The sequence below is a fragment of the Salmo salar genome, chromosome 16 (assembly GCF_965601325.2).
Source record: "Salmo salar chromosome 16, fSalSal1, whole genome shotgun sequence".
NCBI classification, from domain to species: Eukaryota; Metazoa; Chordata; class Actinopteri; order Salmoniformes; family Salmonidae; genus Salmo; species Salmo salar.
Genome location: NC_138306.1, coordinates 52,562,794 through 52,579,627, shown reverse-complemented (window position 1 = coordinate 52,579,627; position 16,834 = coordinate 52,562,794). Strand labels below are relative to the sequence as shown.

The 16,834-nt window shown below is 42.7% G+C and overlaps 2 protein-coding genes across 4 annotated transcripts in view; one reads left to right on the top strand and one right to left on the bottom strand.

Annotated features, from left to right (window-relative positions):
* The window catches only part of psmd1 (proteasome 26S subunit, non-ATPase 1), a 59,093-nt gene that overhangs the window by 26,096 nt on the left and 16,163 nt on the right, over window positions 1–16,834 (bottom strand). The gene's annotated exons all lie outside the window — the stretch shown is intronic.
* htr2b (5-hydroxytryptamine (serotonin) receptor 2B, G protein-coupled) lies at window positions 1,940–14,918 on the top strand. Its single transcript, XM_014149761.3, has 3 exons — window positions 1,940–2,343; window positions 11,661–11,861; window positions 13,768–14,918. The coding sequence occupies exons 1-3, from the start codon at window positions 2,082–2,084 to the stop codon at window positions 14,688–14,690; spliced, it is 1,386 nt and encodes a 461-aa protein (XP_014005236.1). The 5' UTR covers window positions 1,940–2,081; the 3' UTR covers window positions 14,691–14,918.

The window sequence follows — 16,834 nt, the reverse complement described above, 5'->3', positions numbered from 1 at the left end:
AGGCACGGAAAGGGAGACAAAAAAAACTTGGCTCTGCAATTTCTTATATAATCATAATCCGGAAAATGTGTTTTTAGTTTTTATCTAAAAAACTTTTAAAAAAGAAGTGAAAATGCTGTTTCAACAGGACACGTGAAGCAACACTTAACCTACACAACTAAAAACTCTCTCCTCCTCCAACCACCATCCCCAGCCCCTACTGGAGGAGAGAACAGAAAGAGACAAATATAAACAGTAAGTCGGCTGTGTCGAAGGATATTGCCTCCCAGAAACACCGGCATTCGGCCAGCTCTGAGACATTCATCTGTCTTCTCCCTAGCCTGACTCATGGATAAGTGAGGTGGTAAGAGAGAGAGAGATAGGAGGGAGCGAGGGGGATGGAGAAGCAGTATGAGGGAGTGAGAGACGGAGTGCGAGAGGGGGGAGACAGGACATCTGAAAGTTTTCAACCTGTGATCACGGTAGGTGATGCGAATCGAAACCGGGGGCTCATCCAACAAGCGGGACAAAGGAATTTCCTCAGGATGGAATGCACCAAAGTCAGATAATATTAGGCAATTATTTTCACAAGGGCTGCCTGTGACATTTTTTGATTTTGGAGGAGTTCTAAGTATAAAAACATGAGCGGGGACAGGGGAAAAAAGGCAGTCACTGAAGGAGTTTGAAGATTGAGTTGTTTGGTGATGAACAACCCTGGTTTTGCACGATTGAATTTTTTTGGGATTATAGCAGCTCAGAAGGCGATACAAATGTACAGGACAAATCAAAGGAGAACACAAGGGGTGCTGCCTTTGATGAAGGTAAGAAAGACAAACTATTTGTTCATCATTCTAAAATAAAAATCAGTTAAATCTACAGGAAATGGTTAATGTTTTTTGATCAAAAAGTCTGAGAACTTCGGAGCTGTGCTTGATTTAACGTCAGTCAGTTAACTTTAAAGGAAGATATAAAATGTATGAGTTACAATTAATGATGACATGTAAATAACATGTATAAGCTATTGAGAGGATGTGACTATATTGAGTGTAATATTATTGTCAATTAAATAATAACCAAATATGCTTATGTTTGCATAACTTTCATCTATAAAAACGGAGGGGGAAAAATCATAATTACCCTAGTGCCACAGACTTAAACCACTATGATATGCAGTGAATAAGCTAGATGTGTTACAAGTAACTATATACACTACAAAGCAATAGGGGAAAATTAAGGAAATTATTTTTTACAAATAAAATTGCTTTCAAAAGTGAAATGAAAATTAACCATAAGCTTTATTAAATTGTATGTTCAAAACTGAACCATGCATAATTTAACATTAGTTCAAGAAATAATTCTAGCCATGGTTTTTTTTATGACATGCAATCGTTTTCAACCTTACGCGTTAACAATTTTGTTTGAAACTAAAATGTTCAAACCACTACACAAAGAGACCCAGAACGAACATATTAGCAGTTGATAAATGTTTTTTTTTAAAACCACACACAAAAAACATGCCAGAGTTAAGCGTGCAAGCAAGCAGTGATTACAGTCGATAGCTGTTTCCTTGGTATAGAAACAATACTAATGACTGTGGAGGAAAATCCCATGTCATTTGTTATGATAAATGTCACTCATCATTAGGTCTTCACACTGAAACTAACGTCCAAGGGGTTTAACATTGTCACTTTTGTTTCCTTTTGTTTCCTTCTAAAACTTTTAGTAGAAACCGGCCTGTTCTAGAGCGTACACAAACCAGAAGACAACGGCGCCTGGATTGCGAGTCAGACAACCAACTCTTGACCTAACACCCCTTTTACTGTGGAGGTACATTCTGTGCTTGGATTACTGCCTTGACCACGTTTTGCGGCGACCTGTTAATAAGTTTGGGAGCTGCTGGGCTTTTTTGATTGTGAAGTGGCCCTTTTGGTTTATACGGTGCGCCCGGGTATGAGCCACCGCCCTGTGTGCTGGACCTGAGCTGCCCTCCGCCGACCCTACCCCTGTTCGCGGGACCCTGTGACCATGCTGACCAAGCCCCCTGAACCAGCCAGAGCAGAGCCCCGACCCGCGCCCAGCCCAGCAGTCCTCTCCATAGCAGCATGTCCCAGCCAGAGGCACCCCCGCTGGCGGTCAACGGTTCGGGGTCCGAGGAGGTGGCTGGTGCTCAGCTACGCTGGGCCGCCTTACTCATCATTATGGTCATCATCCCCACCATTGGGGGCAACATCCTGGTCATCCTGGCAGTGTCGCTGGAGAGGAAACTGCAGAATGCCACCAACTACTTCCTGATGTCCCTGGCAGTGGCCGACCTGCTGGTGGGACTCCTGGTGATGCCCATCGCCCTCATCACTGTGCTCTACAGTAAGTCACCACAACATGGTTGACCTCTTGCCTTGCCATCAGAAAGGAACCCTTCATTGATACCTTCATTCAACCACTTGTAACTCAAGACCCTGCTGATACTAGGGTTGGGCGGAATACTGTATACTGGGGTATTTTAAAATACCCACGGTATGATTTTCAAATCACAAAATGTTCAATTGGTTCTTTTAAAATAAATACCTGCAGTCAACTTGTGTCAATAGATAAAGCAGATGGCATTCTTAATGAAAAGAATGATGCAACAGGAGAAATGAAGAAGCCATTCAACATAAAACATACCACATGACTGGCTCAAAGAGCACATGGAAACTTTCGTGACGATCCTACTAATAGTTTCCAGCTAACTATCTAAGATGCGCCAAATAAATTCTCTCCAGCTCAGGGCTCCAGCTATGCATTTGGTTTACTACCCAAGTGTCTAGATGGCAAGGTCAATCTTCTTGGTTACAGCAGAATCGATCAATCCCTCCTGGATCAACATTCTTGCTGTCTAATATTTGTTCTGAGTTAATTGTACAACTTTATGAACTGGGGTGTCTGTCTTCGCAATTAGTTTACGTTCGCATGCGTTTTCTTTTCTTTTTAAAGCATAAGATTTATTTGTTACATTTTAAAATAAATGTCCACTTGTTTGCACTGACGATAATACGGTATACCCCCCAGGACGGTACAGGATTTATGTATGAACATCTGTATACAACCCAACCATAGCTGATACTAAAATGTACTGATCCTACAAGTGTGAACAGTTCATAGAACTGTAACACCATGATTGCCTCAACATTAATTTTAATTATTATTTTTGGCCCCAACACAGCAGCTGATCCAATCACAAACGCTGGCCTCTTACTTGTGTTTAGCTTGGCCCCCATCAATCAGATCTAAAATTGCACTTGGTCACCCCAGTTTCCATGGAGACGCTATTATAAAGCTGCTGTCAGTTGAGACCAGAGAAACACCTGTAAATGTGCATTGCAAAGCAGAAATCCACCACAGTAGGTAGCCAAAATATTTTTCATTGGATCTAGCAGATCTAGCATTCGATGACAAGAATTGACGCCTTCTTTTGTTAACTGAACCGAGCAAAAAAAATAAAAATAAGCATGCATATTTATAATATAATAATTGAAGAACAGCAGTTTAAAATCGGACACCACAAGAGATGCTGCTGAATCTCCGCCAGCTACAGTATAAACAAATTATAGCAGATGGCAAAAACACAAGACAGTGGATAATAAACAAGGTACTTCCTTTGGCTGTGTGATCACAGCAGAGGCACAGTCACATCAGGTACCAATGATCACGATGACCCAATTTCTGCATGACTTTCACAAACGACTTTCCACTCAGAAACCAACCTCTCCCTCAGGTCGCGAGGGGAAAATACAGATGTAAGAGCGAACTGAAAACATTTGCATTCGATTCCATTAAGTGACGTATGTTTACAATTTTTTTATTTAACCTTTATTTAACTAGGCAAGTCAGTTAAGAACAAATTCTTATTTACAATGAGGGCCTACCGGGGAACAGTGGGTTAACTGCCTTGTTCAGGGGCAGAACGACAGATTTTTACCGTGTCAACTCGGGGATTCGATCCAGCAACCTTTCGGTTACTAGCCCAACGCTCTAACCACTTGGCTACCTGCCGCCCCACAAATGCAGCTGTGTTTCAAAGTGCAGAATTAAAACACCCCCTCTCTAGCAGAGTCCTCTTTCTCCTGACACAGAATGTATAGTCGAGCCACTACTCCTCATTCATTCTGTTGGAGTAAATGGCCCTGTGACACACGCACCCCACCTCGACTGTGCTTGGCAGGAATCTGATCTCAAGTCATGCTTTCAGAAAACAGGCACCATCTTTGTATAAGAACCATATGTGCCGTGCAAACAGTGGGCACGAGGTTAGCTGTATCGGGGGAGGGGAATCATCCTTCCATCGGATCTTAATGACATCCATCAGGCCTAGACGGAGGGGAAGGAGAGGTTCAGGCCTAGACGGAGGGGAAAGGGGAGGTTCAGGCCTAGACGGAGGGGAAGGAGAGGCTCATCTTAATGACGTCCATCAGGCCTAGACGGAGGGGAAGGAGAGGTTCAGGCCTAGACGGAGGGGAAGGAGAGGCTCATCTTAATGACGTCCATCGGGCCTAGACAGAGGGGAAGGAGAGGATCGGGCCTAGACGGAGGGGAAGGAGAGGTTCAGGCCTAGACGGAGGGGAAGGAGAGGCTCATCTTAATGACGTCCATCGGGCCTAGACAGAGGGGAAGGAGAGGATCGGGCCTAGACGGAGGGGAAGGAGAGGATCGGGCCTAGACGGAGGGGAAGGAGAGGATCAAAGTCAAGGCCATGTGATCACAAATAAAAGCCAGAGGCTTCTGAAGAGTAGTAGCCCATGTTCAGTAGGAGGGGGGCTGTGTGTGTACGTGTGCGTACATGTAAGTTCGCACAGAGCGCCATGTCTGAATGGACGCAAGGTACGTTTGTGCAGGGGCAGCTGTCATTTCTCTACTGGCTGGAGACCGAGCACACAGTGGGGGGTTGGTCAGTGCTTCACGCCAAGCCTTTAGAGCCACTCGGCAGGGTGGACCAGTTAAGGCCTGTGCACATCCAGGCCTGCAGCTCTAAGAACAGTGTGTGCAGGCAAATGGCGAGAGGGAATCAGTGCAAACTTTCAAATACCACCTGAAATTTACCAGAGGACAGAGACGAGATGTTGTAGCTACAGTATTGTCACCGCTAATATATCACCGCCATTAAACACTACACTCTCTAAATTCCCAATAAACCACAACGATTTGCTTAAAATAAACATAAAGAAAGTAATAGCAACTCAGTTTGACCATTTATCCACTTTCTTCTGTGTCTGCCTGGATGGATCTCCTCTCCATCCCAAACCCTGGCTGCGGGAGAAGTTTCAGACTAACCTGGAGTAGCTATTGCCTCAAACTAGTGACGTGCAGTTCGACTCTTTTACTGAACAAATAGTTGTAAAAACTCTACACCACCAAAACTGGGGCGTCTAAAATGTTGCCACGCCATCTGAAACACCCCAGCCACGCCCACCACCTAAGTCCCTTCTTGATCCAGAAAAAAATGCTGCAGTTCGCAAACGATAGTGCTAATCTCCTCTCTCGGCAGTCAAGCAACTGCTTTCCGCCAAGAGTCAATTTCGGTTGCGGCAGCAACTAGACCTCATTCCAAAGGTATCAATAAATAATTGTATTTGTATGCCTAGCACTCACAAATGTACATTGTTTGAATCACACTTATATGTCTGTCACAAATTCCAGATCCAATAAGCCCCCTATGGTGAACGTGCAGCTTGTAGAATCAGGATTCTTTTTAGTTTCAGAGTTTTTAGTTTATCGTTCATCAGTAGCGGGTCCTTACAGAATCTAATGAACTAAAATTATTTTGGAGTGAACGAAGTTGAAAAGATCAGTCATTAAAAAAATACGAACTTCCCATCATCACCTCAAACATCCAATATTAATTAGTTAGTGAGCCCAATCATAAGACCTTCCTCCAAAATTAAACATTTTACTGGAGGAGGGAAAGTCTAGTGTGCAATAGCTTTCGATAAGAGCTGTAAAGAAGTCCTGAGGACCTCTTCCACATCTGCCCAGCAGATGAATGTAAGGCATACAGTCAACACCTTGAAAAATGACATGGTTCCAAATGTTTAAAGGCTGCACTGTAGACTGACTACAGTGCTAAACGAAAAACATACAGCTGACTAAGGCTTGGGTGACGAGAGAGAACAATTAAGAAAAGCTATTTGAAGGATTCGGGATGGGAGGGGGATGCACTAACCATAGCACCATATTTACAAGGTAGCACCATGAGAAGTGTTTACATGGCGGACAGATAAATGTTTACCTGAATATATATTTGGGCCGTGGCATAAGACCTGGCAGTGCAGAAAACTTGTTCATTGTTCCATCATCAGAGTGAAGAGAAGAATGAAGATTAAGATTTCACGAAATAGCCCACCAGGCCATAAGAGAATGACGACAGAACATTCTTACCCTTCTTCACTAATGAGCTTAAGACTGTTTCAGGGAGAGGTCACTCTTTTGCAAGACAAGCTTCGACCCCAGACTCACCCAGTCTCCCCACACACACACACACGACCGGCAGGGCCTAGGTTTAGATCTACGTTTCCTACTCAACCAGAGCTGCCTTTTAGCCTAAACTTCACCATAATTCATTTTGAGAACCCTGGAAAATGTCATTAAGTCAAAACATGCCCGATTTAAAAATGTAAACAAAACCTCCAAGCCACCCATTTAGTGCTCCGGCAGAGGGCTTTATAACGAGAAAAATACAACAGATGAATTAATGCTGCCTTGAAGGACGTCAGTGCAGAATAGAAAACTCTAGAATGCCTGTTGTTAAAGCCTTCAAAAGAAGACAATTATTTATCTGTGGGACATCGATTGTCAATCAAATTCCACGGAGGGCCGAGTGTCCGTGGGTTATCGCTCCACCCTTGGACTTGATTGATGATTTAAGGTCATTAATTAGTAAGAACTCCCCTCACCTGGTTTTCTAGGTCTTAAAAGGAAAAACCAAAAACATGCATAATGACTGGGAGGCACCCCTGATCTACAGTGCCTTCGGAAAGTATTCAGACCCCTTGACATTTTCCACATTTTGTTACGTTGCAGCCTTATTCTAAAATGTATTAAATAAAAATCCTCAGTAACCTACACACAATACCTCATAATGACAAAGCGAAAACAATTTGGCCAATTTATAAAAAATAAAACAGAAATAGCTTATTTACATAAGTATTTAGACAAACTTTGCTATGAGACTCGAAATTGAGCTCTGGTCCATCCTGTTTCCAGTGATCATCCTTGAGGTTATTCTACAACTTGGAGTCCTCCTGTGGTAAATTCAATTGATTGGACATGATTTGGAAAGGCACACCAGTCTATATAAGGTACCACAGTTGACAGTGCATATCAGAGCAAAAACCAAGCCATGAGGTCAAAGGAATTGTCTGTAGAACTCAGAGGCAGGATTGTGACGAGGCAAAGATCATGGGAAGGGTACCAAAACCAAATTCTGACGCATTGAAGGTCCAAGAACACAGTGGCCTCCATTCTTAAATGGAAAAAGTGTGGAACCACCAAGACTCTTCCTTAAGCAGACCGCCCGGCCAAACTGAGCAATCAGGGGAGAAGGGCCTTGGTCAGGGAGGTGACCAAAAACCCGATGGTCACTGACAGAGCTCCAGAGTTCCTCTGTGGTGATGGGAGAACCTTCCAGAAGGACAACCATCTCTGCAGCACTCCACCAATCAGGCCTTTATGGTAGAGTGGCCAGACGGAAGACACTCCTCAGTTAAAAAGGCACGACAACCCGCTTTGAGTTTGCCAAAAGGCCCCTAAAGACTCTCAGACCATGAGCATCAAGATTTTCTGTTCTGATGAAACCAAGATTGAACTTTTTGACCTCCATGCCAAGCATCACATCTGGAAGAAACGTGGCACTATCCCTACAGTGAAGCATGGTGGTGGCAGCATCATGCTGTGGGGATGTTTTTCAGCGGCAGGGACTGGGAGACAAGTCAGGATCGAGGGAAAGATGAACAGAGCAATGTAGAGATCCTTAATGAAAACCTGCTCCAGAGCGCTCAGTACCTCAGACTGGGGTGAAGGTTCACCTTCCAACAGGACAATGACCCTAAGCACACAGCCAAGACAACGCAAGAGTGGCTTCAGGACAAGTCTCTATGTCCTTGAGGTCCAGCCAGAGAAGGACTTGAACCCGATCGAACATCTCTGGAGAGACCTGAAAATAGCTGTGCAACAACACTCCCCATCCAACCTGACAGCGCTTGAGAGGATCTGCAGAGAATGGGAGAAACTCCCCAAATACAGGTGTGCCAAGCTGGTAGCGTCATACCCAAGAAGACTCAATGCTGTAATCGCTGCCAAAATGTGCTTTAACAAAGTACTAAGGAAAGAGTTTGAATTCTTATGCAAATGTGATATCAGTTTTATTTTTAATAAGTTGGCAAACATTTCTAAAAACCTGTTTTTGCCTTGTCATTATGGGGTATTGTGTGTAGATTATTTAAATATTTTTTTCCCCCCCTTCATCAATTTTAGTATAAGGCTGTAACGTAACAGAATGTGGGAAAAACAATCAAGGGGTCTGAATACTTTCCGAAGGCACTGTATATCATACAGAAAGACTATAAAACGATTGTGACGACTAGATCAGCTTTCACTAGATTTAGGCTGAGTTCTTCTTACAGAAGAACAAAAGGATTCCCATATAAAGTATGGAGGCCCTTAGGAAGTGTGGGCATGTCTTGTATAATCAGAGCCTGACAGACATCAATGACTCTAATCAGATCGTTTACACCCCGGTATTTGCTGGAACAGGGACATTTTCTAAAAATAAGCAATAATAATGATTAACAATGACAATAATACTACTCAGACACAGACCTTTAACAAGACAGCGATCTCAGCTTTGTTTTTATTTGAGTCCAAACCGGCTTTTTCCCCAACTAAGGAATGGTGACCTCACCCTAGAGGTTGGTAGCTCTGTTTTCATAGAATTCTCTTCCTCTCCATCTCCCTCTCTCTCGAAGCTGGTCCACTGCAATGACTTCACATGTTTGTCTTAGAAATGTGGCCTTGGATGGACACCTCTGTAGCCTTGGCAACACATATCAGAAACTTTACCAGACAGATTTGAACAAATCTGGTATAAGCACACAATATCCTCACATGTAGAACTTGTTGAGTATTATTCCCATTGAAAATAATCTTTGCTCATGTTAAATAGATGACAGCAATTACAAAAAGGGCCCACAAAAATTATACTCTTAGAAAGTAGCCTACCTATCGAAGTATAAATATCCCACAGAAAATATTTCTAAATGAAAAAAAAGAGAAAAGGCAAGTGGTGCGTGCGCGCGAGGAGCTGAACAAAGCCCCTGAAATGGTGCGCAGTAGACCCCCAATAAAATGAATGGCCATTACATTCATAGGGCACACGTAGAACAGGGAGGACACTAAAATATTGATAGTAGTGATATTAAGTTATAAAATAAATACACATACTAAGTATATACAAATAATTAAAAAAATACTTGTTAACAAAAAAAATAAACATATCCACTAATGCTTGAATTATGAAATACAAGCCATCAGCAAAACAGGTTGACAAGACAATCATTCAAGAACCTTTCCAACACACAATCCAGCCCAATTATGGGGCAATTTCACACGTGGGATCCAAAATAAAACAAACACGTCTGGTGAGAAGGGGCCCGAACACATCAAGAACATAGCTGTTTCAGCTCCATACAAAAAGTCATAAGAAGCATTTCCTCGGCAGTAAATTAATTATTTACTAAAATAAATAGAATTCTTTACATCAGAGCTGGTTTTAATCATTAGCTATTGAAGCGCATCTCCCCAATGCTGGTGGCGTCACTGATGTCCACAACACAAGTTCTGTTTAGAATGCAAAAAGGTTTGCTGGACCAAAAAAAAATGGGACTAATCAGAAATTAGTCCCTATTTCAAAACGGGCTACTTCCTCCTCAGGAATTAAAAACAAAGACCTGCATCATAGGCCACTAAAGTAAGAGAAATGGCATGACTAAATGTCCAACATCTTCACACTTAATTTCCTATTAGAAAAATATCCCAGATTTTCACCTTTTATTTTGGCATCTTTGACCAATCTCTATTCGCCTCCACACACACACACACACACACACACCACACACAGGCCCATGCAGTCCTTGACATTATAAACGCAACAATTTCAACAATTTAACTGAGTTACAATTCATAAGGAAAATCAGTAAATTTAAATAAATGAATTAAACCCTAACCTATGGATTTCACGACTGGTCAGGGGCGCAGCCATGGGTGGGTCTGAGAAGGCATAGGCCCACCCACTGGGGGAGCCAGGCTCAGCCAATCATGAGTTTTTCACCACGAAAGGGCTTTATTACAGACAGAAATACTCTTCAGTTTCATCAGTTGTCCGGGTCGCTGGTCTTAGACAATCTCACAGGTGAAGAAGTCAGATGTGGAGGTCCTGGGCTGGCGTGGTTACACGTGGTCTGCGGTTGCGAGATCGGTTGGACGTACTGCCAAATTCGCTAAAATGACGTTGAGGCGGCTTATGGTAGAGAAATGAACATTAAATTCTCTGGCAACAGCTCTGATGGACATTCCTACAGTCAGCATGCCAATTGCACTACCTCAAAACATCTGTGGTATTGTGTTGTGTGACAGAACTGTACATTATAGTGGCTTTTTGTTCCCAGCACAAGGTGCACCTGTGTAATGATCATGCCGTTTAATCAGCTTCTTGATATTCCACACCTGTCAGGTGGATGGATTATCTTGGCAAAGGAGAAATGCAGTGATGTAAAAAGTACCCAATTGTCAAGCTTGAGTAAAAGTAATGATTCATTTTCTATTAAGGTCACCCAGTAAAATACTACTTGATTAAAAGTATTTGGTTTTATATATGCACACGCTTAAGTATCAAAAGTAAAAGTACAAGTATAAATCAGTTCAAATTCCTTATATTGAGCAAAGCAGATGGCCACATTTCCTAGTTTTTTACGTTTATTTACAGATAGCCTGGGGCACACTCCGACGAAGCATGTGTTTAGTGAGTCCGCCAGTTCAGAGGCAGTAGGGATGACCAGGGAGGTTCTGTTGATAAGTGTGTCAATTAGACCACATTTTCCTGTCCTGCTAAGGCTAAGCATTCAAAACATAAGTACTTTTGGGTGTCGGGGAAAATGTATGGAGTAAAAGTACATTATTTTCATTAGGAATTTAGTGTAGTAAAAGTTGTACAGTTAACAATTTTTACTTAAGTAGTTTTTTGGGGTAAGTACTTTACGTCACTGGAGAAATGCTCACTAACATGGATATAAATCAAAATAAGCACACAATTTAGAGAAATAAGCTTTTTTGCGCATATGGAACATTTCTGGCTTTTATTTCAGCTCATGAAACATGAGTTTAACACTTTACATGTTGCGTTTTATATTTTTGTTCAGTGTAAGATGGTAATAAATTACTTGAATGGCTATTATGTTTATTTTTACAATGACTTAGTCACTGAAATCCAAATAGGCTCCTCTCAGGGTGAAGAAGAAAAAAAAATGATTTAGCACCACAGTAATGAAGTTTGAGAATTTGTCTAGAAAGGCATGGTTTAAATCTCAAATGGTTCTGTATTGGCCTATGAGAGCAGCTAACAATCCAATGCTTCCCCTCATCTGTCCGTTTCTCAGATTCCGGATGGCCTCTTCCGGAGTTTCTCTGCCCAATCTGGCTCTTCCTGGACGTCCTGTTCTCCACAGCATCCATCATGCACCTGTGTGCCATCTCACTGGACCGCTACATAGCCATCAAGAAGCCCATTCAGCACAGCCAGTATAAGTCCAGGGCCAAAGCCATGGCTAAGATAGCAGTGGTGTGGTTCATATCTATTGGTAAGCTGCTGTTTTTTTGTTTTTGTCCTGTGTTGATATCAGGAGCCTTCTCCAATGTATTGTTTGAACAAGTTTCTTTACGCTATGTCATTGCGGTTCAATTCCTTTGCGCCTGTGACGTGACATGTCTCAGAAAAGCCGGATGCAATAAAAGCTATATAAAAACGTTCACATACTGTACCTCGCTTAAAACTTAACCCCGACTAACACATTGTAAACAGTAACAGAGCATCATAGTGTTAGCAGTCAAGGGGACCTGTGGGAAAACACAGTTAATGAGCCAGAGAGATTTACACAAAAACAGCATCAAATTAAAAAAGGGAGGTTTAAATTAGAGAGTATGCTCCCAGGAAGGAAATTCATTTCACATCACTGCCCTTGTGATGAGCGTAGTGAAACAACATAAGGCTTACAATTGCAAAAATATGCGTGCTCTTTGAGCAGTACAACGGTTTTACAATGTTGCTACAACGCTATGGATCACAGATTTGTTTTTCAGAAAAGTTTAAGACAAAATAACATTCAAGACAAAACCAAGCATTCAAACCACAACCTTATTTGAGGACTCCTGGACCAGTAACTATTTGACTCTTCACAATAAGCATAAAATGTGCACTGCAGTACAGATAGGAATCTGCAATTTTACAAAACTGAATAGCAAAGCAACGCTAAAGAGCCTCTGGTATTTTCAGTAAAATTAGGTTACGAGACAAAAGGACATTTGGACTGAAGAGGATAAGGGGCAAGGGATAAAGCTAAGGACCATAAGCTTAGTCCATAAAGAAGGGGGAGAGGGAGCAGCTAATCCACTGGAATCCTCTTCACACAGAACATGTTACATACGAGGGAATGTCAGACTGGTTTCCCATATTTGGCCCAATGTTAAGCCTATACCCAAATGGGTAATTTGACAGCCCAATAAGACAGTTTGAGACAAACATTGTTTTATTTTTCTGATTGATGTGCTTCTTATTACTTCTTGTCCACTGTCCGAGTCTGTATTGTTAATGACTGGCCAGTGAACCCTTGGTAAATATGCACACTGGTTTCCAATTCAATTTACATTATTTAGCAAACGCTCTTATCCAGAGCGACTTACAAATTATTTGTTATCCGTTATATATATATATATATATATATCCACTTTCCAGTATGAAATAAAACTGAACACCCCTATTCTCGTTAATCATGACAGTTCCTCTGGCTGAAGCATTTAGGAGACTGGTGTGAGGACTTGGCAGAGTTCAGCCTGGCATTAATCAAGTTTACAGTTTTATTAGTCACATGTACAGGATACACATGGTATACACCATCCAACGACATGCTTACTAGCAGGTTAATGGAATTCATAGGGCGTTCAGACTCGTTCACAACAGCACGCTCTCAGTTTCCACCTCAGGGCTAAGGTTCTACACATTGACTTTCTTTCGGTGAGCAAAACCAGACGATTGCTTAGAGTTACGCGAGCAGCACTTACACGCCACGACAGTAGAAGGGTCTCTTCGTCCAGGGTGTAGTGCTCACGGTCACTGTATTATAGCTGGCAATATATGGTTTGTTTATTTGATTTTTAAGCAAAGAATGAGAACTTCCAGAAGTCCCAGAACGACCCTTTGCGCTACCTCTGCTGTCCTCAGTCGTGAAAGCCTGAAGCTTTAAACAGAGTTATACTCTGGCAGCATCAAAAGGAAAAGCAGATGTGAACATTTCATGTCCTATAATAAAATGCAAAAAGAAAAGCAGCATAAAGTGTCCACTGGCTGAGAAGATCCTGTCTCTACTCCCAAAACACATTTAATCCCAAACAACCAAAGTTCTTAGTCTTTCCATCTAACCCTGTGTAGAGACAACAAAGTTTGGATTGATCATTTCACTGACCAAACTTCTCTCCCTCTCTCTCACACAGGTATCGCAATTCCCATTCCCATCAAGGGGCTGAGAAACTACCACCTTCCAAACAATGTCACCTTTAACAGCAACCACACCTGCCTACTGAAACCAGACAGCTTCCGAGAATTCATCATGTTTGGCTCCATGACAGCTTTTTTCATCCCTTTGACTATCATGATGGTCATCTACCTGCTCACCATCCAGGTGCTGCGCAAGAAAGCCTTTCTGCTCAGGTCAAAGGTGACCCAACGCTTCACTCGCCCAACCGTCTCCTCAGTCTTCCAGAGGGAGCAGTCAGTGGCTTCTCCCACAACTGAGAAACTGCCAGGAAAATCAATTTCTCCCGCCAACCCAATCATAGGTGACGAGATCCCCATCCGTCGCATGTCCACCATAGGCAAGAAGTCCATGCAGAACCTGACCAATGAGCAGCGTGCCTCCAAGGTGCTGGGCATCGTCTTCCTTCTGTTTGTGGTCATGTGGTGCCCATTCTTCATCACCAACATCACCTCTGTGCTTTGCGCCAGCTGCGACGTCCATGTGATCGGCCGCCTGATGGAGATCTTCGTGTGGGTAGGCTACGTGTCATCAGGCATCAATCCGCTGGTCTACACCCTCTTCAACAAGACCTTCCGCCAGGCCTTCACACGCTACATCACCTGTAACTACAGCAGCGCCACTAACACGCCAGCCAGGCAAACTAGGGAACAGCATGGCTGCAGGAATCTGACACGGATCTCCTTCCATTCATCTGTGGCGGAAAACTCCAAGCTGTTCATGAAGCGGGGGATGAAGAACGGCATCGGGCCGGTGAGCTATCAGAGCCCGCCGAGGCGACGGCAAGCACCCATGCAGTCCTCTGCTAGCGTTGTACTGGACACTCTGCTCCTTACAGAGAATGAGGATTGCAAACCCGAAGAGCATGTCAGTTATGTGTAGTGCAAAAGGAAATAATTAGAACCAGAAAGTCACGTGAAAAAGACAGAGCAGGCTTGAGTTGTCCAGGGGTTCAGGTGACAAGACACCTTCCTTGAGCATCACTTCTGTGGATTCGGTGCTATTAAAAGAAAACACCGTGTGTCCTCAGGGGCGAAACGAAAGGAGATGCGATCTCTGTCAAACACTTTGGCCAGAAAGAAGAGGCCCTCAGATTCTGTACAGAGATTGCTGAACATTAGGAGTAAAATGACACAGCAAATAGGTGCGTCGAGTTAGTTACCCTCAATAAAAGACAAACCCTACAACGCTCAGGTCGGATTGTCCTTAAGGAGGCCGCCAGACAGATAAGGAATGAAGACATAGACTGTCTGGAAACACTCTGTGGATACAATGTGTATTCCCATGCTACCCATGGGCTATTTGGTTGTCTGCTATGGACAATTCCCATGGAGGAGATGACATGCTTACCAATTGAGAGGACAAACACTCCTCCCACAAACTAGACATTCAGTCTCCACATCACACAGAGTTCTGAAGAATACACTATAAATGCCACCCATTTTAACTGCAATGTTTGGTAAGTGTTTTTATAAACTGTGAACAGATGTTATAAAGTCACAAGTGCTATTTTCCCCAAAGTGTTATAATAATCCACTTGGATGTTTATATATAAAATGCAACACAGACAAAACCTTTGCAAATGGGAAGCTTGTCAAATACAAAAATGTATAGCCTACGAATGGATGTGTGATGGTTCAGAAATGTATAAAACTGTGCTTGGCTTAAAGAAAAGCCGTGTCCTTTTTTACAGTTCTTAAGAGGATCTTGAAAGCAGATGTAACTACAGACCAAGTCATCTTATTTTAAACACGTTGTCTTTTTCTCTGAAAGTATATATGTTTTGCGGCCGCAACGACCGATCTACTGTTTCACTTTCATCAGAGTTTATATAGTGTCTCCTTGATGGGGTGGTAATGAAGCAAAGCAAAGCTAACTGGACTTGGGAGCCAAAATAAACACACCATAAACCACTGCGCTAGGAGTTCGTCACAAACAACGACTACGAGGAGGCTGAATCCCGAACGTAAGTGCGTAGGGACATGACCGCTTTATGAGGGGCAATAAAAAAAAAAAGGGCATTTTGATTAATTCTCCGTACCTGTGAATTAAGTGACGTTACAACTCAAAAACAATTGACTTCACATAAACCTAACAAAAGTATTTTTAAGGTGAGTGTGCCAAATTAGTCCACAGCATAAATCTATAATAATAAGTCCCAAGGAACTAACACAAGGCCAGAAATGTAATGAGAGAGTCCATGTTTGGTTCATATACAACTTCCAATGCATATTTCTGCCATCATGAGACTAGTCGGTGGGGAGGAATATGCCCATGGCCTTTCAAAGCAGTTGGGGAGTGAGAGACGCCAGCACACCAGCGTTCACGCTGACCTTTGACCCACTCAAGAGACAGCAGCTCTGAGCACCACATCCTGGTTTCCCAAGACTGTAAGGGGGCCTGGAAGCCATGGGGGAGTGGGAGCTCAGCTGAATTGTTGCCGCTCAGGAGGATCTCTAAACAGAGGAAGGATTTACACAACGTTTATCTAACAGCCGATTGATCATGGGAATATCGCATAGCCTTTTTTGGGCTTAAAATAGTCCCTCCATTTTCCTCTGCTTGGCTCGGTGTCGTTTAATGCTGCAGTGCTGCCTGATGCTGTTGAATGCTGCAGTGATGCCTGATGGGTAAATTCACGTCAGAGAATGAGTGATCAGCCTCCGTAAACAGACCGAAAAACAATAATGCGACTCGGGAGGATGACATGAAGCCAAAGTCCTCAGACACTGAACTACCTGTAAAGGAGCCAGGAAGTAATTATATCCTCTCAGCTAAAAGTGAACCTAAATTCTGTCATCCATTTGATGAGATGCTGATCACTATGTCATGTTGATAATCCACATGCAAACCAATCACAGGATCACTTAAGAGTGCCAAAACTAGGAAAGTGAGGGATAGTTTGCAGCTGATCAATGTAGGTCAGGTTATGCTTTCTGAAGAGTAAAATCACTTCCAAAAGTGTCATATCTTTGATCATGAATTGCATTTAAAAATTACAAGAGGCTACTGAAAACCATTGCACA

Coding starts and splice junctions, on each gene's coding strand:
- htr2b (XM_014149761.3), top strand. CDS start 2,082: ATGTCCCAGCCAGAGGCACCCCCGCTGGCGGTCAACGGTTCGGGGTCC. Junction 2,344..11,660: donor CCTCATCACTGTGCTCTACA/GTAAGTCACCAC, acceptor TCCGTTTCTCAG/ATTCCGGATGGCCTCTTCCG. Junction 11,862..13,767: donor GGTGTGGTTCATATCTATTG/GTAAGCTGCTGT, acceptor TCTCTCACACAG/GTATCGCAATTCCCATTCCC.